This window comes from Eucyclogobius newberryi, unplaced genomic scaffold, assembly GCF_026437365.1.
Source record: "Eucyclogobius newberryi isolate DKJ021-1_F unplaced genomic scaffold, fEucNew1.0.hap1 SCAF_14, whole genome shotgun sequence".
NCBI lineage: Eukaryota > Metazoa > Chordata > Actinopteri > Gobiiformes > Gobiidae > Eucyclogobius > Eucyclogobius newberryi.
The window spans coordinates 30,675,420-30,699,641 of NW_027315768.1; the positions used below are offsets into that span (position 1 = coordinate 30,675,420).

Sequence of the window (24,222 nt, forward strand, 5' to 3'; positions counted from 1 at the left end):
CAGTAAAAGTTTTGGTTCCTCTTGCCACTGTGAGTAAGTCTAAAGGTTTTATGTGGCAAACGTGACATATTATACTACAACATACATAGATCATATATTTTCTTCGCAGTGAAATTATTCTGTAAAAAGAAGCCGAGTTTCTTTGACATGTTTTTATTGTTGAAAAATGTCCGTATGACATTTTTAAAGCACCTCATGATTGTGGAAAGCGGATTGGTGAAAACTGAAATTGTCTTATTTCTGTAAATTCTGGATAATATAGGAATAGTCAAACATGTAAGAATGAAAAATACACGACAAGATCATGAAGAGCGAACACCGTTACTTACAACACGGTTAAAAGCTCATAAAAGTCGATATTCACATGATATTTGAGCATCTGTTTATTTCAGACATGACTTATTTTTTCTATTTTTTACTCACGTTTTGTCCTTCCAATTACATCAACTTCAAATAATGAATCAGATGTTCTTGAGTAGCACTTTATCCAAATACGTATTTAATTAAGTGAATACAATTAATTCATGTCATTTTCTGAACATAATTAATAAAGTATTGATCTATCTACTCGTTTGCTCCTGGACCACTATTTTTTTCTAAATTTTTAACTACTCTGCCCGCCTGTTTCTAGTTTAAGTGCAGTTTTTGTTTGTTCTTAAAAGGCAATTGTCAGTAATACAAAGCTATCAAACCGTTTGCTTTATCTCGAGTTTAAATGTTGAGATATAATTATTACCTTTGCATTGAAACTCATGTGAATAGCATTATTAAAAAGCGTAGCAAAAGGTATAATTGACGGTTATTGACGGTATAAAAGACGGTTATTTCCTTCCACGTTCGCATGACAGCTTTATTATACTACACATATATTAGCTTGAAAATGGAACGCTGTGTGGTCAGAATGGATGAATCCTTTATGAATCAAAAACACAGGAAAATGTCCTTGGCTGTTATCGTCTTGTTAGGCCAGCGTACGCCTTTCCAACTGCCGTTTTTCTGTCTCAGAACGAGGAGCCGATGTTTTCCAAGGACTACGCCACGTTCTTCATCACGATGCCGATCAAACACGGAGGATGGGGCAGTTTCAGCCACATCACGATGTTCTCCAACCACGTAAGAAAGTGTCCGCTGTGCAGACTTTGGGAGGATGACATGATCACACGGGGAGTATCGCGGTGTCAAAATGTGTCTCTTTAAGTGTTTAGTAACTTGTGTCTCTTTAAGTGTTTAGTAACTTGTGTCTCTTTAAGTGTTTAGTAACTTGTGTCTCTTTAAGTGGTTAGTAACTTGTGTCTCTTTAAGTGTTTAGTAACTTGCGTCTCTTTAAGTGTTTAGTAACTTGTGTCTCTTTAAGTGGTTAGTAACTTGCGTCTCTTTAAGTGTTTAGTAACTTGTGTCTCTTTAAGTGTTTAGTAACTTGTGTCTCTTTAAGTGTTTAGTAACTTGTGTCTCTTTAAGTGGTTAGTAACTTGTGTCTCTTTAAGTGTTTAGTAACTTGTGTCTCTTTAAGTGGTTAGTAACTTGTGTCTCTTTAAGTGTTTAGTAACTTGTGTCTCTTTAAGTGGTTAGTAACTTGTGTCTCTTTAAGTGGTTAGTAACTTGTGTCTCTTTAAGTGGTTAGTAACTTGTGTCTCTTTAAGTGGTTAGTAACTTGTGTCTCTTTAAGTGTTTAGTAACTTGTGTCTCTTTAAGTGTTTAGTAACCTGTGTCTCTTTAAGTGTTTGGTAACTTGTGTCTCTTTCAGTGTTTAGTAACTTGTGTCTCTTTAAGTGTTTAGTAACTTGTGTCTCTTTAAGTGGTTAATAACTTGTGTCTCTTTAAGTGGTTAGTAACTTGTGTCTCTTTAAGTGTTTGGTAACTTGTGTCTCTTTCAGTGGTTAGTAACTTGTGTCGCTTTAAGTGTTTAGTAACTTGTGTCTCTTTAAGTGTTTAGTAACTTGTCTTTCTTTAAGTGTTTAGTAACTTGTGTCTCTTTAAGTGTTTAGTAACTTGCGTCTCTTTAAGTGTTTAGTAACTTGTGTCTCTTTAAGTGGTTAGTAACTTGTGTCTCTTTAAGTGTTTAGTAACTTGCGTCTCTTTAAGTGTTTAGTAACTTGTGTCTCTTTAAGTGGTTAGTAACTTGTGTCTCTTTAAGTGGTTAGTAACTTGCGTCTCTTTAAGTGTTTAGTAACTTGTGTCTCTTTAAGTGGTTAGTAACTTGTGTCTCTTTAAGTGTTTAGTAACTTGCGTCTCTTTAAGTGTTTAGTAACTTGTGTCTCTTTAAGTGGTTAGTAACTTGCGTCTCTTTAAGTGTTTAGTAACTTGTGTCTCTTTAAGTGTTTAGTAACTTGTGTCTCTTTAAGTGTTTAGTAACTTGTGTCTCTTTAAGTGGTTAGTAACTTGTGTCTCTTTAAGTGTTTGGTAACTTGTGTCTCTTTAAGTGGTTAGTAACTTGTGTCTCTTTAAGTGTTTAGTAACTTGTGTCTCTTTAAGTGGTTAGTAACTTGCGTCTCTTTAAGTGTTTAGTAACTTGTGTCTCTTTAAGTGGTTAGTAACTTGTGTCTCTTTAAGTGTTTAGTAACTTGTGTCTCTTTAAGTGTTTAGTAACTTGCGTCTCTTTAAGTGTTTAGTAACTTGTGTCTCTTTAAGTGGTTAGTAACTTGTGTCTCTTTAAGTGGTTAGTAACTTGCGTCTCTTTAAGTGTTTAGTAACTTGTGTCTCTTTAAGTGGTTAGTAACTTGTGTCTCTTTAAGTGTTTAGTAACTTGCGTCTCTTTAAGTGTTTAGTAACTTGTGTCTCTTTAAGTGGTTAGTAACTTGCGTCTCTTTAAGTGTTTAGTAACTTGTGTCTCTTTAAGTGTTTAGTAACTTGTGTCTCTTTAAGTGTTTAGTAACTTGTGTCTCTTTAAGTGTTTAGTAACTTGTGTCTCTTTAAGTGTTTAGTAACTTGTGTCTCTTTAAGTGGTTAGTAACTTGTGTCTCTTTAAGTGGTTAGTAACTTGTGTCTCTTTAAGTGGTTAGTAACTTGTGTCTCTTTAAGTGTTTAGTAACTTGTGTCTCTTTAAGTGTTTAGTAACCTGTGTCTCTTTAAGTGTTTGGTAACTTGTGTCTCTTTCAGTGTTTAGTAACTTGTGTCTCTTTAAGTGTTTAGTAACTTGTGTCTCTTTAAGTGGTTAATAACTTGTGTCTCTTTAAGTGGTTAGTAACTTGTGTCTCTTTAAGTGTTTAGTAACTTGTGTCTCTTTAAGTGTTTGGTAACTTGTGTCTCTTTCAGTGGTTAGTAACTTGTGTCGCTTTAAGTGTTTAGTAACTTGTGTCTCTTTAAGTGTTTAGTAACTTGTCTTTCTTTAAGTGTTTAGTAACTTGTGTCTCTTTAAGTGTTTAGTAACTTGTGTCTCTTTAAGTGGTTAGTAACTTGTGTCTCTTTAAGTGTTTAGTAACTTGTGTCTCTTTAAGTGTTTAGTAACTTGTGTCTCTTTAAGTGTTTAGTAACCTGTGTCTCTTTAAGTGTTTGGTAACTTGTGTCTCTTTCAGTGTTTAGTAACTTGTGTCTCTTTAAGTGTTTAGTAACTTGTGTCTCTTTAAGTGGTTAATAACTTGTGTCTCTTTAAGTGGTTAGTAACTTGTGTCTCTTTAAGTGTTTAGTAACTTGTGTCTCTTTAAGTGTTTGGTAACTTGTGTCTCTTTCAGTGGTTAGTAACTTGTGTCGCTTTAAGTGTTTAGTAACTTGTGTCTCTTTAAGTGTTTAGTAACTTGTCTTTCTTTAAGTGTTTAGTAACTTGTGTCTCTTTAAGTGTTTAGTAACTTGTGTCTCTTTAAGTGGTTAGTAACTTGTGTCTCTTTAAGTGTTTAGTAACTTGCGTCTCTTTAAGTGTTTAGTAACTTGTGTCTCTTTAAGTGGTTAGTAACTTGTGTCTCTTTAAGTGTTTAGTAACTTGCGTCTCTTTAAGTGTTTAGTAACTTGTGTCTCTTTAAGTGGTTAGTAACTTGTGTCTCTTTAAGTGGTTAGTAACTTGCGTCTCTTTAAGTGTTTAGTAACTTGTGTCTCTTTAAGTGGTTAGTAACTTGTGTCTCTTTAAGTGTTTAGTAACTTGTGTCTCTTTAAGTGGTTAGTAACTTGTGTCTCTTTAAGTGTTTAGTAACTTGTGTCTCTTTAAGTGGTTAGTAACTTGTGTCTCTTTAAGTGTTTAGTAACTTGTGTCTCTTTAAGTGGTTAGTAACTTGTGTCTCTTTAAGTGTTTAGTAACTTGTGTCTCTTTAAGTGTTTAGTAACTTGTGTCTCTTTAAGTGGTTAGTAACTTGTGTCTCTTTAAGTGGTTAGTAACTTGTGTCTCTTTAAGTGGTTAGTAACTTGTGTCTCTTTAAGTGTTTAGTAACTTGTGTCTCTTTAAGTGTTTAGTAACTTGTGTCTCTTCAAGTGGTTAGTAACTTGTGTCTCTTTAAGTGTTTAGTAACTTGTGTCTCTTTAAGTGTTTAGTAACTTGTGTCTCTTTAAGTGGTTAGTAACTTGTGTCTCTTTAAGTGGTTAGTAACTTGTGTCTCTTTAAGTGGTTAGTAACTTGTGTCTCTTTAAGTGTTTAGTAACTTGTGTCTCTTTAAGTGGTTAGTAACTTGTGTCTCTTTAAGTGTTTAGTAACTTGTGTCTCTTTAAGTGGTTAGTAACTTGTGTCTCTTTAAGTGTTTAGTAACTTGTGTCTCTTTAAGTGGTTAGTAACTTGTGTCTCTTTAAGTGTTTAGTAACTTGTGTCTCTTTAAGTGGTTAGTAACTTGTGTCTCTTTAAGTGTTTAGTAACTTGTGTCTCTTTAAGTGGTTAGTAACTTGTGTCTCTTTAAGTGGTTAGTAACTTGTGTCTCTTCAAGTGTTTAGTAACTTGTGTCTCTTTAAGTGTTTAGTAACTTGTGTCTCTTTAAGTGTTTAGTAACTTGTGTCTCTTTAAGTGTTTAGTAACCTGTGTCTCTTTAAGTGTTTGGTAACTTGTGTCTCTTTCAGTGTTTGGTAACTTGTGTCTCTTTCAGTGGTTAGTAACTTGTGTCGCTTTAAGTGTTTAGTAACTTGTGTCTCTTTAAGTGTTTGGTAACTTGTGTCTCTTTAAGTGGTTAGTAACTTGTGTCTCTTTAAGTGTTTAGTAACTTGTGTCTCTTTAAGTGGTTAGTAACTTGTGTCTCTTTAAGTGTTTAGTAACTTGTGTCTCTTTAAGTGGTTAGTAACTTGTGTCTCTTTAAGTGTTTAGTAACTTGTGTCTCTTTAAGTGGTTAGTAACTTGTGTCTCTTTAAGTGTTTAGTAACTTGTGTCTCTTTAAGTGGTTAGTAACTTGTGTCTCTTTAAGTGGTTAGTAACTTGTGTCTCTTTAAGTGGTTAGTAACTTGTGTCTCTTTAAGTGTTTAGTAACTTGTGTCTCTTTAAGTGTTTAGTAACTTGTGTCTCTTTAAGTGTTTAGTAACCTGTGTCTCTTTAAGTGTTTGGTAACTTGTGTCTCTTTCAGTGTTTGGTAACTTGTGTCTCTTTCAGTGGTTAGTAACTTGTGTCGCTTTAAGTGTTTAGTAACTTGTGTCTCTTTAAAAGTGGTTAGTAACTTGTGTCTCTTTAAGTGTTTAGTAACTTGTGTCTCTTTAAGTGGTTAGTAACTTGTGTCTCTTTAAGTGGTTAGTAACTTGTGTCTCTTTAAGTGTTTAGTAACTTGTCTTTCTTTAAGTGTTTAGTAACTTGTGTCTCTTTAAGTGGTTAGTAACTTGTGTCTCTTTAAGTGTTTAGTAACTTGCGTCTCTTTAAGTGTTTAGTAACTTGTGTCTCTTTAAGTGGTTAGTAACTTGTGTCTCTTTAAGTGTTTAGTAACTTGTGTCTCTTTAAGTGTTTAGTAACTTGTGTCTCTTTAAGTGGTTAGTAACTTGTGTCTCTTTAAGTGGTTAGTAACTTGTGTCTCTTTAAGTGGTTAGTAACTTGTGTCTCTTTAAGTGTTTAGTAACTTGTGTCTCTTTAAGTGGTTAGTAACTTGTGTCTCTTTAAGTGGTTAGTAACTTGTGTCTCTTTAAGTGTTTAGTAACTTGTGTCTCTTCAAGTGGTTAGTAACTTGTGTCTCTTTAAGTGTTTAGTAACTTGTGTCTCTTTAAGTGTTTAGTAACTTGTGTCTCTTTAAGTGGTCAGTAACTTGTGTCTCTTTAAGTGGTTAGTAACTTGTGTCTCTTTAAGTGGTTAGTAACTTGTGTCTCTTTAAGTGTTTAGTAACTTGTGTCTCTTTAAGTGGTTAGTAACTTGTGTCTCTTTAAGTGGTTAGTAACTTGTGTCTCTTTAAGTGGTTAGTAACTTGTGTCTCTTTAAGTGTTTAGTAACTTGTGTCTCTTTAAGTGTTTAGTAACTTGTGTCTCTTTAAGTGTTTAGTAACTTGTGTCTCTTTAAGTGGTTAGTAACTTGTGTCTCTTTAAGTGTTTAGTAACTTGTGTCTCTTTAAGTGGTTAGTAACTTGTGTCTCTTTAAGTGGTTAGTAACTTGTGTCTCTTTAAGTGGTTAGTAACTTGTGTCTCTTTAAGTGGTTAGTAACTTGTGTCTCTTTAAGTGGTTAGTAACTTGTGTCTCTTTAAGTGGTTAGTAACTTGTGTCTCTTTAAGTGTTTAGTAACTTGTGTCTCTTTAAGTGGTTAGTAACTTGTGTCTCTTTAAGTGTTTAGTAACTTGTGTCCCTTTAAGTGGTTAGTAACTTGTGTCTCTTTAAGTGTTTAGTAACTTGTGTCTCTTTAAGTGTTTAGTAACTTGTGTCTCTTTAAGTGTTTAGTAACTTGTGTCTCTTTAAGTGTTTAGTAACTTGTGTCTCTTTAAGTGTTTAGTAACTTGTGTCCCTTTAAGTGGTTAGTAACTTGTGTCTCTTTAAGTGTTTAGTAACTTGTGTCTCTTTAAGTGGTTAGTAACTTGTGTCCCTTTAAGTGGTGGTAATGTTTTACTGGACATTCTGAGCTTTTTGTGATTCTTTTCCAATATGTTGTTCGAACTGCAAATGGCAAATAAAGTCAATTACAAGGTCTAACGCAGATCTAAAGTACCTCTGGAAGATGCACCACTGCAGACGGGAATATCCCACACTGAACCAGGACTGAACCAGGACTGAACCAGGACTGAACCAGGACTGAACCAGGACTAAACCAGGACTAAACCAGGACTAAACCAGGACTGAACCAGGACAAAACCAGGACTAAACCAGGACTAAACCAGGACAAAACCAGAACTGAACCAGAATTGAACCAGGACTAAACCAGGACTAAACCAGCACTAAACCAGGACTAAACCAGAACTAAACCAGGACTAAACCAGGACTAAACCAGGACAAAACCAGGCCTAAACCAGCACTAAACCAGGACAAAACCAGAACTGAACCAGGATTGAACCAGGACTAAACCAGGACTTAACCAGCACTAAACCAGGACTAAACCAGAACTAAACCAGGACTAAACCAGAACTAAACCAGGACTGAACCAGGCCTGAACCAGGACTGAACCAGGACTAAACCAGGACCAAACCAGGACAAAACCAGGACAAAACCAGGCCTGAACCAGGACTGAACCAGGACTAAACCAGGACCAAACCAGGACAAAACCAGGACAAAACCAGGTCTAAACCAGGACTAAACCAGAACTAAACCAGGACTAAACCAGGACTAAACCAGGACAAAACCAGGCCTAAACCAGCACTAAACCAGGACAAAACCAGAACTGAACCAGGATTGAACCAGGACTAAACCAGGACTTAACCAGCACTAAACCAGGACTAAACCAGAACTAAACCAGGACTAAACCAGAACTAAACCAGGACTGAACCAGGCCTGAACCAGGACTGAACCAGGACTAAACCAGGACCAAACCAGGACAAAACCAGGACAAAACCAGGCCTGAACCAGGACTGAACCAGGACTAAACCAGGACCAAACCAGGACAAAACCAGGACAAAACCAGGTCTAAACCAGGACTGAACCAGAACTAAACCAGGACTAAACCAGGACTAAACCAGGACTAAATCAGGTCTTATTCCCTTTTGATTGTTTCTGATCATGGCAGATTGAAACACTCCACGAGAGCTGTATTAAACCAGGTCTAAAGAAAGACTAATCTACGCCAAACAATGACTTAAACAGGTCTGAACAAAGTCCAACAAGGACTAATCCACGACTAAACCAAGTGTAACTCTGTGTTCATCCCGCAGCGTTGTTCAAATCCGGCCCTCGACTGTTTGCCCCTGTCTCATCCTCATTTCGCAGTACTTTATAGCGTACTCTGGGTTATAGGTCGCTCTTTGACTTGTGCCATGTCCTGCGCGCACACTTGTGGCACAGGCATAACAGTGGACTAATCTTTATCCATGCATGATTCAGACGCCGTGGAGATTCTGGCATTCTATGGTTTCTAGTGTGAACTCTGCAAGTCTTTTGGCTCTTCTCTCAGTTATGCCAGAGCAAGTGTTAATGGCTATAGTTAGCGCGCTCCGCCTGAACACCACTGCACGTTCCAACTGTCCTGTCTAATGAAGTGTACCTCTGATAATATACTTACTGGAACACCTAAAAAGGGTTGCACTTAACTACAACGGAACCATGTCTAAATGACTAAAAGACCGGACTAAACTAGGTCTAACCCAGGACTAAGGTTGGTCTAACTGAGGAAAAACCCAGGACTAAACCACCAAACCCAGGTCTAACTTTGGACTAAAGCGACTCGGACTGACACTGACCACTGCAGACGGAGAACATTACACACAAGCTGCACTAAACCAGGTCTAACTTTGGACTAAAGCGACTCGGACTGACACTGACCACTGCAGACAGAGAACATTACACACAAGCTGCACTAAACCAGGTCTAACTTTGGACTAAAGCGACTCGGACTGACACTGACCACTGCAGACGGAGAACATTACACACAAGCTGCACTAAACCAGGTCTAACTTTGGACTAAAGCGACTCGGACTGACACTGACCACTGCAGACAGAGAACATTACACACAAGCTGCACTAAACCAGGTCTAACTTTGGACTAAAGCGACTCGGACTGACACTGACCACTGCAGACAGAGAACATTACACACAAGCTGCACTAAACCAGGTCTAACTTTGGACTAAAGCGACTCGGACTGACACTGACCACTGCAGACGGAGAACATTACACACAAGCTGCACTAAACCAGGTCTAACTTTGGACTAAAGCGACTCGGACTGACACTGACCACTGCAGACAGAGAACATTACACACAAGCTGCACTAAACCAGGTCTAACTTTGGACTAAAGCGACTCGGACTGACACTGACCACTGCAGACAGAGAACATTACACACAAGCTGCACTAAACCAGGTCTAACTTTGGACTAAAGCGACTCGGACTGACACTGACCACTGCAGACAGAGAACATTACACACAAGCTGCACTAAACCAGGTCTAACTTTGGACTAAAGCGACTCGGACTGACACTGAACCACTGCAGACAGAGAACATTACACACAAGCTGCACTAAACCAGGTCTAACTTTGGACTAAAGCGACTCGGACTGACACTGACCACTGCAGACAGAGAACATTACACACAAGCTGCACTAAACCAGGTCTAACTTTGGACAAACCCAGGACCAAACCAGGTTCAAGCCAAGACTACACGACTCTGACCGATGCTGAACACTCAAAACCGCTCAAATTCTTCCACTGTTTCTAACCATTACAAATAATTCATCAGCCTATTAACTTACCGATTAACACTCAAATGTTTTATAGTTCCTCCATTTATCAGTTTTGCCCCCACATGCACCTTTGTTCGTTTACTGCAAAGTCTTATCTCATAAAATGATGGTCTATAAGTCTGCTCCCTGCTACAGTGGAGACGGTAATTAAGAATAGATTAAAGGGCATTAAACTGACTAGAAACACCGCATTACGGCAAATTGCAAAGTTAAAACCACCGAAGAAGTGCTCAAAATCTTTACACTTTTCTTATGATGTTTTTTTTTATAGTCAGAGGGCGAAGACGTCAACATCCGGCACCTGACGTCAGGGAGCTGGGAGGTGACGGAGCTCGTGGCCTATGACGAGAAGGCAAACGCTCTGTGAGTTAGATGAAACATGTTAAAATCAAACTGAAATGTGTCTGAAAGTGATGAAATGGTTGTTTGGTTTGCAGGTATTACCTCAGCACTGAGACTGGACCCATGCAAAGACAGTTGTACAGGTAAAACACATGTCCACCTGAAATCAACTCAAACGGCAAACTAGGACCAAAAAATATGCACTAACGGTCAAATGTCTGGACACGCCTTCTCATTCTGTGTGTTATTCTTTGTTTTCCACTTTCTGCAGTGTAGTTAGACACTGAAGCATCCGAAATACTGTAATAGTGTCTGCGTATAATGTATGAATGATATAAAGCCTTGCATGTAGAAAAGAGCTATATAATGTGACCTTTTAATAAGGCAAGGCACGTTTATTTGTAGAGCACATTTAATACACAGGGCAATTCAAAGTGCTTCACACATCAGGAAAAAAAATCATTAAAATCACAAAGAAATTACAGAAACAGAAATACAATCAAATTAACTAAATAAAAAAAAAAAAAAAATGAAAGTATTATTTATGAACTTTGATAGCAGAGAAACATTTTGAAATAACTGTGAAATATGTTACATTTTAGACAATATATTTTACATTCAGATTCCTCCACTCTTTGCTTTGCGCTTGACCCTTTCTCAATGAGCTTCATGATGAAGTCGCCTGGAAGGGTTTTCAGAAAAAATCTGGGAAGAAAATAAGAGTCTACGTGTTTGACTGGTGCTGGATAAAAGAGAGAATTAAAGATTCTGATGCGACATGAAATATTTAACAGTGGCATTTATAATCTTTATACTTTTCAGGCCATTTAAGTCATGCTTTCTCTGCTAAAAAAAAAATCTCCACCATTATTATTATTATTATTTTACCCTCAGCCGAGCCTGTTTTTGAGCCAGTGTTTGAGCTTTTTATAATTTTATCTCCGCCCGTGTTTCATTGAGAGCGTTGCAAGTTCCTTATTGCCCCCAAAGCAAACCACAGTCCAGTGCGAGCGATACGACGTGGCAGTAATCGTAGTAACAGTAGTAACAGTAGCAGTGGTATTAGTGAGAGTAGAACGAGGTGGTGAAATGCAGTTTGTTTGGCAGAGTGTCCACAGCGGGTCCGTTCAGCAGAGAGTGCGTGACCTGCTCTCTGTTCAAACATCACTGCTCCTTCTACAACGCTGTCCTGAGTCCAGACTTTCAGCATGTCCTTCTGCACTGCACAGGTAACGTCCAACTGGTACTGCTAAATACCACCGCAAATACTTCAAACACTTCAAATGTGAGTGGAAATCATAATAACAAGTGGAACGTTTTTCTTTCTATTGCATCAGCTATTGTTTTGAGCCTGGTTTTAAATGCTCCTCACTGTGACTTTGTGATTTTTTTTCCGCACTACTTCATACATTTGATTTTGAATTGTGGTTTAATTGTTGTGTCTGGGGATAATGTTTACCCTGATAAGCTGTTAGCTCTTTAATCTGCATAATTGTGTACTATATTTGCAATTATGTATTTTTATTCACTTTTTGTCATGTATTTTTAGGACCAGGGATTCCTCAAACGACTCTCCACAAACTGAGCAACATGAGCAGTGAGTTTTACCCTTTTTTTTGTGTCTGTATTAGATTTGGTTTTGGCTTTATTTTTTTGTCATATTAAGTGACTAAAATCCTCCCAAATTAAGTTCCAGCCCATTCTAAAATACACACACACACACACACACACACACATATATATATATATATATATATATATATATATATATATATATATATATATATATATATATATATATATATATTTAAAGTGCCTATGACAGGTTTTTACAATGTTTTTATTTTGACTTTATTTGGTGTATTTATACGTGTTGTACATATAAAGTATAGTTTTACACCAATCGAGCAGGTATTTGTGGAAAAAACTTTGAAAAATCTGTAGAAAATGACAGGAAGTGACATCACACCAGGGACACTCATTCCAGTTTATGCATATTTTACACAAAGAAACAACTTTTTTGACTCTCTAAACATTAATTCAACAAAATAAAGTCACTCTTATATATTTTTATTCGTCAAAAAAAAAAAAAAGACTTTAGATGAGTTTTTGCCCAATTTCCTAGTGTGATGTCATCAATTACAAACAGGAAGTGAAAATATAAACCTAAGAAAATCGCTATTCTAGGATAACATTTTCATATTTTTCCGCAAAATTCCAAATACATTTTATTATCTTAACTGCATTTTAGTTCAATGAGGCGTCCGACCTGTAGGGGGCACTTTAAAATAACATAACATCAAACATTGTACTCATAAGTAAAGTAAGGAAAAATGATGTTAAAAGAAAGATTTAAAGAGATCCACATCTGTTTTTACTGCTTTATCTCATTCCTTTAAACAGTTTGTCGTCGCAACAAATGAGCGGGAGATTTAAGGCCAAAAATGTAAAGTGTAAGGAGTTTTAAATCCATTTAATTATTTCAAACCTGCACATATAGTTCACGTAACAAAACGGTTTGAAAAGGGGCTGGATGAATCTTTTACATTTCCAATCCTCCTCCAGCACCTCAAGAGATACTTCTATTTCGTTCTGCATTTTTCTTTCTCCAGATTGAACACTTTTATTGATGTTTACTCGATGCGTCTTGTTCGTACCCGTTTTATGATTATTGCATCGTCTCTTCAGAGGTGACGACTGTGGACGCTGGAGCCGAGCTGAGGCACTTCCTGGTGAACAGGACCATGCCACGATGGGAGCGGAGGATCATACCCATCAATAATAACGGTAATTATGTTTCAGAGAGAATAAACTCGTGAAAAATGTGCAGTTCAGGCTTTTATTGTAGGGCTGAAACTAACAATTATTTTTAAAGTCGACTAGCCAATTATTTATATTTTATTTCTGTAGTACATTGACTTTTATAGGTACCTTTAAACCAGAATAATGACTGAAAACTTGTAAATAGAGAGGAATTGAAGAAAAAGTGTATTATTTATGAAAATGTAATATGTTTATTTGATTTTTTGGGCCGTTTTGATTTAATAATGTCGTTATCTTTGTTTTATTATTCAAGCAAGTGTTTTTCCAGATCACGATTTTGAAAATAGTGGGCAATTATTTGTTTTATTACACGATTATTCAGATTCATCTCACTACATACTACTATAGCTGTGAATAATAATAATAACAGTACATTTATGACATAGATATGAGGGAATACTACACCAGCAGAACGAGAGGTCTCACTCCTGAACTCTGCAGCGTCAGTGTAATATCTCACTTAAGCCTCTTTCTATAGAAAAGCCTTTTCTAATGGAACTGGAGACGTTGAGTTCACACTTTAAGGGGCAGCGCTCGCCTCACACTCTCACCTCGCACTCTCACCTCACAGCGGACATTTCCCATGGACACTAGCGGTTCCTGTGGAGCTGGGACTATCCACTCTATGATCTCTGAACGGGCAGATTGTGTAGTGTGCTTATTGTTCTACGCTGAAGAAAATGTGTGTTTGGAAACCACGTGGTGCAGATGATTGGGAAAATACAATATCATTAATTTTGCTTTAAAGATAAATATGTAGTATCAAGTATTTTGTTCGTAGTTTAAAGAAAATGCAAAAAGAGCTCATAGAAAATTAATACATAAGATTGAAAAATATATATTAAAAAACTTCCAAATAAGGGAATAAAGTGGTAATTTCACATTTAAATTTATATATTTTTCGACACATTTCTCTTCGATTGTTAATGAGGATACTCAAAGACCCAAAGTAGCCAACTATTTTTTAGGTAATATTTTTGGAATGGATCTTGTTTTGAGTATAATTGATTTATAGTTATTTGCTCCAAGAACATATCAACCTCAGGACATTTCTGATTTCAAGACAATTCAACCTAAAACATAAAATAAATTGCCATATATTAATGCCATAAGTTAATTTGGAATAAGAAGCAGTACAAGTGTAACAAGTTCGGCTCAAATGAAGACATATTTTGATTTAGTCATTTTAACGTTCCCTTTTCTACACCGTTGTCTCTCTCAAAATGTCTCATGTCTTTTCCGTTGCAGCTCTGCGCCTGGAGCTGGCCGTCCCAGTGAATCTGGACGAGGCCGAGCTGCACCCACTGCTCCTGGTCCTGTAAGAACTCGTCCAAAGCACATTTAACCGTTTTAATACCAGGCCGTTATATGACTTTATCATGTGCAATACCGTCATATTCATGTGCAATACTGACTTTATCATGTGCAATACCGTCATATTCATGTGCAATGCTGACTTTATCATGTGCAATACCGTCATATTCATGTGCAATACTGACTTTATCATGTGCAATACCGTCATATTCATGTGCAATACTGACTTAACCATGTACAATACCGTCATATTCATGTGCAATACTGACTTAACCATGTGCAATACCGTCATATTCATGTGCAATACTGACTTTATCATGTGCAATACCGTCATATTCATGTGCAATACTGACTTTATCATGTGCAATACCGTCATATTCATGTGCAATACTGACTTTATCATGTGCAATACCGTCATACTCATGTGCAATAACTGTCATACTCACAAGCAATTAAGCCCATATTCAGGTGCATACAACTGATGTAAATAAGAGTGTTTACTTACCATTAGTATTAGTATTATTTAGTCTTATGCAAGCTATTCTTACTTTACTTTACTATTATTTACTTTATTTAATTATTTTATTTTTATCTTTTTATTTTATTTATAATTATTATTATTTCCCCCCCCCTCCATTCCCTATTAAGATATGAGAGGAGTTTTGTCAATAAGAGTTTTTTGTTTTGTTTATTAGAGTTCTTCTATTAAGAGTATTTTTTTTAAACTTCCTATACGTTATCTGTCCTTTTCCCCTGTATTTACTGCGTTGTAACACTGGAATTTCCCCATGTGTGGACAATAAAGGATTATCTTATCTTATCTTATCTCATCTTCCTCGCTCTTGTTCCTCTCGTCTGTGCAGCGACGGCGCCCCCGGTGGCCAGGCGGTGAGCGAGCTCTACTCTTTGGGCTGGGACTCGGTGCTGGTCAGCTCGGACAGTGTGATCGTGGCTCGTCTGGACGCTCGGGGCAGTGGCTTCCAGGGACAGAGGCTCCTCCACGAGCTGCACCACAGGCTGGGCACGGTGGACCTGCAGGACCACATCACCGCCGTGCAGTCAGTCCATTCATGTCGTCTGTGTAGAATATGAACCGGCTTTATGAGAGGAACACGGCAGTTATTGTGGCGTTTAAACTGTTGGTTTTAAAGACTGAAGACTACACTTTTAACATGTGTTTTACAGGTACTTAACTCGACTGCCTTATGTTGATGGGAACAGAGTGGGAGTGTATGGAAAGGTGAGCTGATGTTTGTGAATTTGACATATCGCTTAATGTTTAAACTAATAATACTGTGTCGTTTTTGAGTACCGTATTTTCCGCACTATAAGGCGCACTGGATTATAAGGCAATGAATGGTCTATTTCCGATCATTTTTCATATATAATTACACGGTGCATTAAGATAAATAAAACGTGTACCACACAAAATCGCTCGAGGTCAGTAAGAACGACCAGAATTAATAATAAGCCTTTGATTTTCTCAAATTCTCAAATAAGTGCGCCTTATAGTATGGAAAATACGGTATGTTTTTTTTTTTGTCTAATTTAAATGTCGCTTATTAGGCTAAATAGATTAAAACAAATATTGTATCCATCTTCTATACATGTTACCTTGTCAAAAACATAGCTGGAGTGGTATTTTTCTTTTCTTATTTAAGTTGTCCTCTTTGATTCCTCTGAAATCACTCCGTTTGAATGTTCTCTGGATCGTTTCATCACGTGGACACACCCGAATTTCTCCTGCTCAGTTTTTAAGCCCATAAATCATCATCAAACTCATTCTGAGATCAAATTGTTTTCACAAGGATTGCATTACTTTATTAATACAGCATTCACGTCGCCCATTTATTTATTATTTCCATTTCCAACGCCTAAAAACCCAATTGGAAACTGAGATATGGAATTGAAAAGTGTGGTTTCCAAATGTAGATGAATAAAATACTAATCGCAAAGTGACTGTGTTAAAAACCCAATTAAAAGCCGCAAGAATGCATAATATAATTCAAGGTACATATCTGAAAATGATAGGGTGCAGATAATCAAATGAATCCAGTTTAGTAATACACCATTTTAATACTTTTGCCGTTTCCCTCAGGCGTACGGGGGCTTCTTATCCTCGATCATGCTTCTCTCTCACAGCCACATCTTCAAGTGCGCTGTGGCTGTGGCTCCCATCACCAACTGGAGACTCTATGGTATAAATATACAAATATATATATATATATATATATATATATTTCTGATTAAGTGGCTCGCCGTCGAGTGGAATCATAACACTGTGAAGAGGCTGTTGTTTCAAACTGAGCAGGGAGTTAATGAATTCAATCAGAACTCTTTGTCTGTTTTAGATGTTTTCGTGGTGAATACCTGGGTCTGGGCCGATGCAAATGAAACAAAAACTGGCCCAAAGCTGAATGTCTTTTCCGTCTGGACAAATTCACTCAGTAAATTCAAGAAAAGTCAATATATTAACGTCTCACACAGGCCTTTTACTGTCAATAGAGGACTGTAATCTCTAATATTAAAGAAGCACCATGTAACTTTTCTGATGGAGGCTCAACCATCGGCGTGTTTCCATTGTCTAGATGGTTCCACCGTATGGCATTAAACGTAACTATCTCCGTGAAGTCAAGACGAGGTATTTCTAGGTTAGATCAATGGATTTTTATCCATCCAAACGCAATGGACTTAATGCCAGTTTAATGCTTTATTGTGGAAGCTTACATCTCCATGGAGACAAGCAGACTGCTCGCAGATTCCCACCAGAAAAGTGACATTGAGCGTCTGTAATAGAATGAGTTCGTGGACAAAACTTCTGAAAACATCACATTCTTACAGATGTATTTTTCATGGAGACATTAGTGCCATTGCATTATAGAATCTCGATCAAACCTTTTGTATTTACGCTCGAATAAATGTCCCCACTTCCTCTGATCGCCCATAGCAACCGCTGCATACCTGACCCTTCATCTTCTTATGCGCGGATGCATTCAGCGCCTTTAATACCCGGCGTACGGAGGGAAAAATGTCTTCGTTGTCAGCGTTATTCATTGTGTGTTTCTTGTCTGCTCTTCCGCACAAAGCGTCAGCCTTCACAGAGAGATACTTTGGACCGCCGCCGAGTGACGACCACAAATACCAAGTACGAACGTGGGCTCAAGGTTTCGCAGTACAAAGCCGCATACAGTCAAGGCGATCAATAGGGAAAAGTACAAGCAGAAATGTGAATATTATTCTTGTGCAAAAAAAACAAATTGATAAAAGGTTTCACTTCCTTTTCAGTTTAGCTCGGCCGGAATTCGCCTGAAAATCTATGACTTTTATAATGTTTTAATGTTCAGAAAGTTTCAAGAATGCATTGGTGCTTACATTGGAAAAGTACTATGTTTTCAACGCGGGAAAAAACATGGTAATAGTAGAATATATTGTTCACCTCAAATACCTAGTTCGTTACAGAGCAATTAAAGCAAAATTGGAGCTAAACACATATTAACAGCTTCTATGCATAATTATCAAATGAACACTCTTGATATTCACTATTTATATGCAAGATGAAAGGATCGAACTCGTTTGTGGAAGGAATTTAGACACGTTTGCGCTTAATTATGAACGAGCGATCGGAAATACCATTTTGACCGAGACGTATTTCTGTTTTCAGATTTCAGGTTTCATCCAGAATTTTACCAGAACAAATCAAGTCAACTTCCTGATCATCCACGGCACTGCTGACGGTGAGCAAATACTGTTTTTAGTGAATATTAGTATTTCAAAGTAGTCTTGTCACATATCAAGCACGAAGACACTACGTACTGTATACAAGTTTTGAGACCACAATCGTGTATAATATAATGATAGAAATACTCTTTCTTTTATTTGCTGCATTTGAGCACTTGTCAGGGGCTGATTAGAAGGTTTTCAGATTTAAAAGATGGGATTGAAATTATTGAGAAAATAAAATGTTTGTTGTGCATTTTACACCTTAATAATGTTTCTACAGAAGAAAATTGGTGTGAAAATCATCATAACAGGGAAATATAATAGTTTTATTGGCATTAGGCTAGTAAATATTCATTCATACATTCGTGAACAGATTTTTGAATGACACAAAACAGGAAAACTCTGAGTGTGAGTAAAACGCTAAACAAGCTTGGAATTTTCAACACAAAATATTCGCAGTTTGTTTAAAATGAGTTCTGGTTCAAGGCAAAATGTGTCCGAAATATGTCAATCTAGTTTAGTTTTTGTAACAATTATTATCTGAATATCCTTTTCTGACAACCAAGAACAGTGAAAACAATTTCATAAGAACATTAAAAAAACAGAACAACTTTATTTGTCCCACATTTGAAATTTCACGTCACGTTTTAAAACAAGGTTCCTTAGTAAATAGTTTAAAATGCATTTAAAAATAACTTGTTATTTGTTTATAGGCAATCATGTACCACTTAATTATAGAACATAGTTTAATAAGCAACTTGTTAATGCAAACATTTTATTTATAGTTTAATAACATATGTTTTTGTTTAATGGCTTATTATCATTCATAAAGTGTTATAAGTATTATATATAAATGGGCCCTGCGACAAGTTGGCCACTGTCCAGGGTGTACCCCGCCTAAGGCCCAAAGTCACTGGGATAGGCTCCAGTCACCCGCGACCCCGAAAGGGAACAAGCCGTAGAAAATGGATGAATGGATGGATATATAAATGCTAGTTATTGTCTAAGTGCTTATACTAAATTAAATACAGCTTATTAATGCCTTAAATTTAACTAGAATATTAAAATATGCTTGAAAAAAAAAAATATATATATATATATATATGTAATGGGGGACAAAATTGTACAATTAAAATATGAAAATGTATAGGAATAACATTAGGAATTGCAAGAAAACCAAGAGGATTGACTTGTGAGAGGTTGAGAGGCATTCTGTTGGACACACACAAAGGGCTCTGACTGAGTATTGATTTTACTGTGGCCTCTAAACGTGCTGTGTTGTGTCAAAATAAGTCATGTTTTCAAGGATGTTTTTTTCTTACGATCCTAGACCCACATCCCTATAACACCACAACTGAATTTAGAGGAAAGTGTTGTATAAGACGTGGACGTTTTGTATTTTTTTTGTGTTTTTTTGTGCAGCGACGGTTCACTTCCAGCACTCGGCAGAACTGGTCCAGCTGCTCTCGTCCCTCAACGTCAACTACACGCTGCAGGTCAGACACGAGTGACACTGCGGCGCCGACAACAGACTCACACGGGGCTGAGAGGGACTGGAATCACAAATACTGCTGCAAATACTCTTTACTTTCATGTACTTTCATGTACTCTTCCATTTCAACATGAACGTCCACGGGTTTGAAAATGGACTGTCTGCAGTGCCGCGGCGCACGGCCGAAACTGCCATGTTATTTTTGTGCAGGCCGCGCGCCGCGGCTCCTGAAACTGCGCCGCTATTTGACCACGTTTTAGCGCCGTTTTAGACCGCGCCGGGTTAAGGTTAGGGTTAAGGTTAAGGTTAAGGTTAAGGTTAGGGTTAGGGTTAGCCATGACACGTCACGGTCACACGCGGCCATTTGACTGCGGGCCGCGGCTCTGCAGCCACGGCCATAAATAAATAAAATAAATAACATAAATAAAATAAATGAAATAAATACATAAAATAAATAAAATAAAAACATAAATACATTATATGCATTAAATACATTAAATACATCAAATAAATAAATAATACATAAATAATAAATATATAATAAATACATAAATACACATACATAAAGGGGATGGAAGAAATAAGGGAGAAAAGAAAGAAAGGAAGGGAAGAAGGGAGGAAAGAAAGGAGAAAGGAAATAAAGTAGAAAGGAAAGAAAGAAAGAAGGAATCTCCAATGAAGCAATTAGACTTGCAAACATCATAATAGGGGCGTGGTCTGGTGTTAATTCAACGTTTTTCCATCTTTCAAGACATTTCCTGGTGGATTATGTTTCATTTTAAGCACATCTAATTTACGTCGAGTCACATCAAACGTAGTGGACATGTTGTTACCCTAAAAATGTAAATGGATTATTTGTTCAATGTCAGGACACAGCATGTGGCGCTAGCATAGCGGTGGCATTTAGCCCGCAGCTACCGTTAGCATTCTTGGATAATTAGTTGGACCTCATTATTCAGCTCCATGTCGTCTTGTCTGTGTTTGTTGGTACAATATATATACTAAAGTTGGCGCTACCTCTTGCAATTCATTCAAATAAATGGTTTGTTTTCCCCCACAGACGTGTCCAAACCTTCCATTAGTTTGCGTTCCCTGTAGCTATAGCTTGTTTTCAAAAATAAAATGGCAAAATGTTGATTTACTTATTTGTTTTAAATGATCATAACATCACGCTCAACTCATTGTAATTATCTCATTATGTGCAACAACCTGCAATTATAAGTTATTAGCGAGTACTTCATGCGGGTGGTGTAAAGCTACTAAGCGAATCTGACCGAATGCCTTCCTGCTTCTGGTCCAGATCTTCCCAGACGAGGGCCACGACATCGCCGCGGTGACGAGCAGGCACTACATGCTGAGCTCGGTCGTCAACTTCTTCAGAAAGTGCTTTGTGCCGGACCTGGTGGTGGAGCCGGAGAGCTCCAAGGAGGACGACTAGAAGAAGAAGAAGAAGAAGCAGCAGCAGCGCATCCGGCGGACAAATGAATCGAATATGACCCGTTGCTAAGAGACGACGGGGAGCTAAAGTCTCTGATGGGGCGGAGGAACACGTGGCTATTCTCATGCCATATTCAAACGTCAGGGAATAATCAACGATGGATTTTTAAATGGCGAGTTTTTGAAGCTAGTCTGGACCATAGTCTAAAGTGTTATGGATGTTTTAAGACTTTATTTTGACTTTGCTGCTCTTCGGTTTATTCCTCACATACGCCGAAAGGTCATGTGATGATTCAAGTCATCTGCTCTGATTGGTTCCTTCCTTTTGCTCGATAAATATGACACTCGGCGATCCTCCAAATCACACATTGTCAATCAAATCGACAGGTTAGACCAGGCATGTCCAAACTACGGCCCCGGGGGCCAAACGCGGCCCTTAGACACATTTCTGTTGGCCCTCCTGCTTCCTGCTAAGTTGATCCAAACAACAAGAAGTAGTAGGTTTTTCTGTAAAATTGGGAAGATTAAGCATTTTGATGTTATACCGAGACCTAATATTAATGTTCCAAGTCTTATTAAAGGTGCGGAGGCATCGGAACTATGTCAAATGCAACATTTCCAATGAATCACTTTGTCATTCAACAAATTCGGAATTGTCAGGTTGTTTGTGGCCCTTTGCCCCGTATAAGTTTCAAAATGCAGCCCCCGGTGAAAAAAGTTTGGACAACCCTGGGTTAGACTAACTATTTCATCAAAACAGTAATCATATGAAAGATTTAGACCTCATTCTTTTACATTCTACACCTTTACCTGTCACAATTAGCTCCGTTCAGCTGGGCTAATGTGGCTACGGCTACACTTTATTGTCCACATGGATAAGTTCATCCCCTGCATTGGACCACCTTAGCTCAGTGCTTCTCATTGCCCCCATAATAACAACCATTGGCGTTCTTGACCCTCAAACACACACAAAGTGATAAAGCCTTATTTCCATTGAGTGATTTTATTTTCAGGTCATAAAGACACATTCATTTGGCCAGCAAACAATACGATACAATTACCACAATTCTATTTTGAAGGGGTTTGTTGCACTATCAATTTCCTCCACATCGTCTTAGAGACCCCCTGGGATTATTTTGCGGCCCCCAGGTTGAGAACCACTGCCTTTTGTGCATGTTTTTGGGTTTACGGAGCTACAATCAGATCTAGACTGAGACGCAACCAGAACTCCACAAACTTAAAAGGATCCGCCACTGTTTTCCAGAATGATTTTTGCTCCGGCCTGGTCTCCATCCACCAAATATACGTACATATCCGATCAGATCACGGTTACTATGGTCCAGACTGATGGTTTGATACAACTGTGAATATCCCTCTGTAGCGCTGACCACACCCACAGCTGTCAAATGGTGCCTTTACCTCCTGATCCTCTGCGTTTCTGCCGTAGCGTCGACATTTACTCAACGGTCTGTCGTTGGCTCATTTGTAGCATTAAAGCTCCACTGTGTAACTTTGCCTGACACCTGCTTGTGAATGTCCCACAGCGTGAACAAAACATTCCTCGGAAAACGCGTCCAGTCGTCACCTGTTTGGCTCCATGGAGTTAGATATTTGAATGCCACACTGCGGGATATTCCAGCTAAAGCAATAACACACTCCATGGAGGAAAAAGCATGGGAAAGTTGCGTAGTTTAACCTTCAAACCAGTTCTCGATAAGAACATGGCTCTTCACAGTTTAGAGTAGACCGTAGGCTTTTGTCTTCTTCTTGTGGGACGACTTCAGCACGTGTCCTTCAATAACATGTTGCTTTTGTTAAGATGTCTCCTTCATAGCTAACGACGGAGACTTGGGAAGCACTTTTTATCCAATCACACAAAAGCGGAAATGTGTTGTTTTATACCGCCCATAAATCTAGGCCTGTCACAATAATTATTACATTGACTTTTAAGGTTTACTCATTGATAACTGGGACAAACATTTTGGGCGTCGATATTTATCATTGGTACTTTTTTTTGTACTTGTGAGTGACTTTCTAGTTTCACTTCTCTGTACTGCGATAAGATTTGAGCTGCAGACGGTTGAATAAATAAACTGTATGACTTGTATTATAGATTTAAACAAAAAAGTGTGTCATTCTGTCTTTTTTTAGCGCATTTATAAGAGTTTCTTGGGATAATCCTGCTTTTGGGTCAGCGAGTCAGTAGCACATTAGTTATGTTCTGTCTTCACAAGGACTTGAAAATGTATTAGGCAGGGCAATTATGTCAATTATTTGTAGAGCACATTTCGTACACAAGGCAATTCAAAGTGCTTCACACAACCGGGAAAAATGATTGAAATCACAAAACATTAAAACATAAAAGAGAAGAGTGCAAATCCTTTCAGTCACATGCACAGCTAAACAAAACTTTGGATTTGAACATTGTCAGAGTTGAACCTGTCTCACATCTTCAAGAAGAATGTTCCAGATTTTAGCGGCATAAAACTGAAAAGCAGATTCCCCATGTTTAGTCCTGACTCTGGCACCAGCAGGAGGCCGGTCCATGTTTAGTCCTGACTCTGGCACCAGCAGGAGGCCGGTCCATGTTTAGTCCTGACTCTGGCACCAGCAGGAGGCCGGTCCATGTTTAGTCCTGACTCTGGCACCAGCAGGAGGCCGGTCCATGTTTAGTCCTGACTCTGGCACCTGCAGGAGGCCGGTCCATGTTTAGTCCTGACTCTGGCACCAGCAGGAGGCCGGTCCATGTTTAGTCCTGACTCTGGCACCAGCAGGAGGCCGGTCCATGTTTAGTCCTGACTCTGGCACCTGCAGGAGGCCGGTCCATGTTTAGTCCTGACTCTGGCACCAGCAGGAGGCCGGTCCATGTTTAGTCCTGACTCTGGCACCAGCAGGAGGCCGGTCCATGTTTAGTCCTGACTCTGGCACCTGCAGGAGGCCGGTCCATGTTTAGTCCTGACTCTGGCACCAGCAGGAGGCCGGTCCATGTTTAGTCCTGACTCTGGCACCAGCAGGAGGCCGGTCCATGTTTAGTCCTGACTCTGGCACCAGCAGGAGGCCGGTCCATGTTTAGTCCTGACTCTGGCACCAGCAGGAGGCCGGTCCATGTTTAGTCCTGACTCTGGCACCAGCAGGAGGCCGGTCCATGTTTAGTCCTGACTCTGGCACCAGCAGGAGGCCGGTCCATGTTTAGTCCTGACTCTGGCACCAGCAGGAGGCCGGTCCATGTTTAGTCCTGACTCTGGCACCAGCAGGAGGCCGGTCCATGTTTAGTCCTGACTCTGGCACCAGCAGGAGGCCGGTCCATGTTTAGTCCTGACTCTGGCACCAGCAGGAGGCCGGTCCATGTTTAGTCCTGACACTGGCACCAGCAGGAGGCCGGTCCATGTTTAGTCCTGACTCTGGCACCA

General features: G+C 38.5%; 1 protein-coding gene across 1 annotated transcript in view; it reads left to right on the forward strand.

Annotated features, from left to right (window-relative positions):
• Nucleotides 1-20,828, forward strand: part of LOC140359958 (inactive dipeptidyl peptidase 10-like) — a 126,552-nt gene extending 105,724 nt beyond the window's left edge. Inside the window, exons 13-26 of the mRNA XM_072445213.1 lie at nucleotides 1,006-1,113; nucleotides 9,956-10,047; nucleotides 10,122-10,169; nucleotides 11,134-11,255; nucleotides 11,576-11,623; nucleotides 12,715-12,813; nucleotides 14,098-14,167; nucleotides 15,027-15,221; nucleotides 15,349-15,403; nucleotides 16,262-16,361; nucleotides 17,250-17,308; nucleotides 17,825-17,897; nucleotides 19,306-19,379; nucleotides 20,676-20,828. Coding sequence (XP_072301314.1) covers nucleotides 1,006-1,113; nucleotides 9,956-10,047; nucleotides 10,122-10,169; nucleotides 11,134-11,255; nucleotides 11,576-11,623; nucleotides 12,715-12,813; nucleotides 14,098-14,167; nucleotides 15,027-15,221; nucleotides 15,349-15,403; nucleotides 16,262-16,361; nucleotides 17,250-17,308; nucleotides 17,825-17,897; nucleotides 19,306-19,379; nucleotides 20,676-20,813 — 1,281 coding nt within the window. The 3' untranslated portion in view covers nucleotides 20,814-20,828. The remainder of the gene's footprint in view (nucleotides 1-1,005; nucleotides 1,114-9,955; nucleotides 10,048-10,121; nucleotides 10,170-11,133; nucleotides 11,256-11,575; nucleotides 11,624-12,714; nucleotides 12,814-14,097; nucleotides 14,168-15,026; nucleotides 15,222-15,348; nucleotides 15,404-16,261; nucleotides 16,362-17,249; nucleotides 17,309-17,824; nucleotides 17,898-19,305; nucleotides 19,380-20,675) is intronic.
• The last annotated feature ends 3,394 nt before the right edge of the window (nucleotides 20,829-24,222 follow it).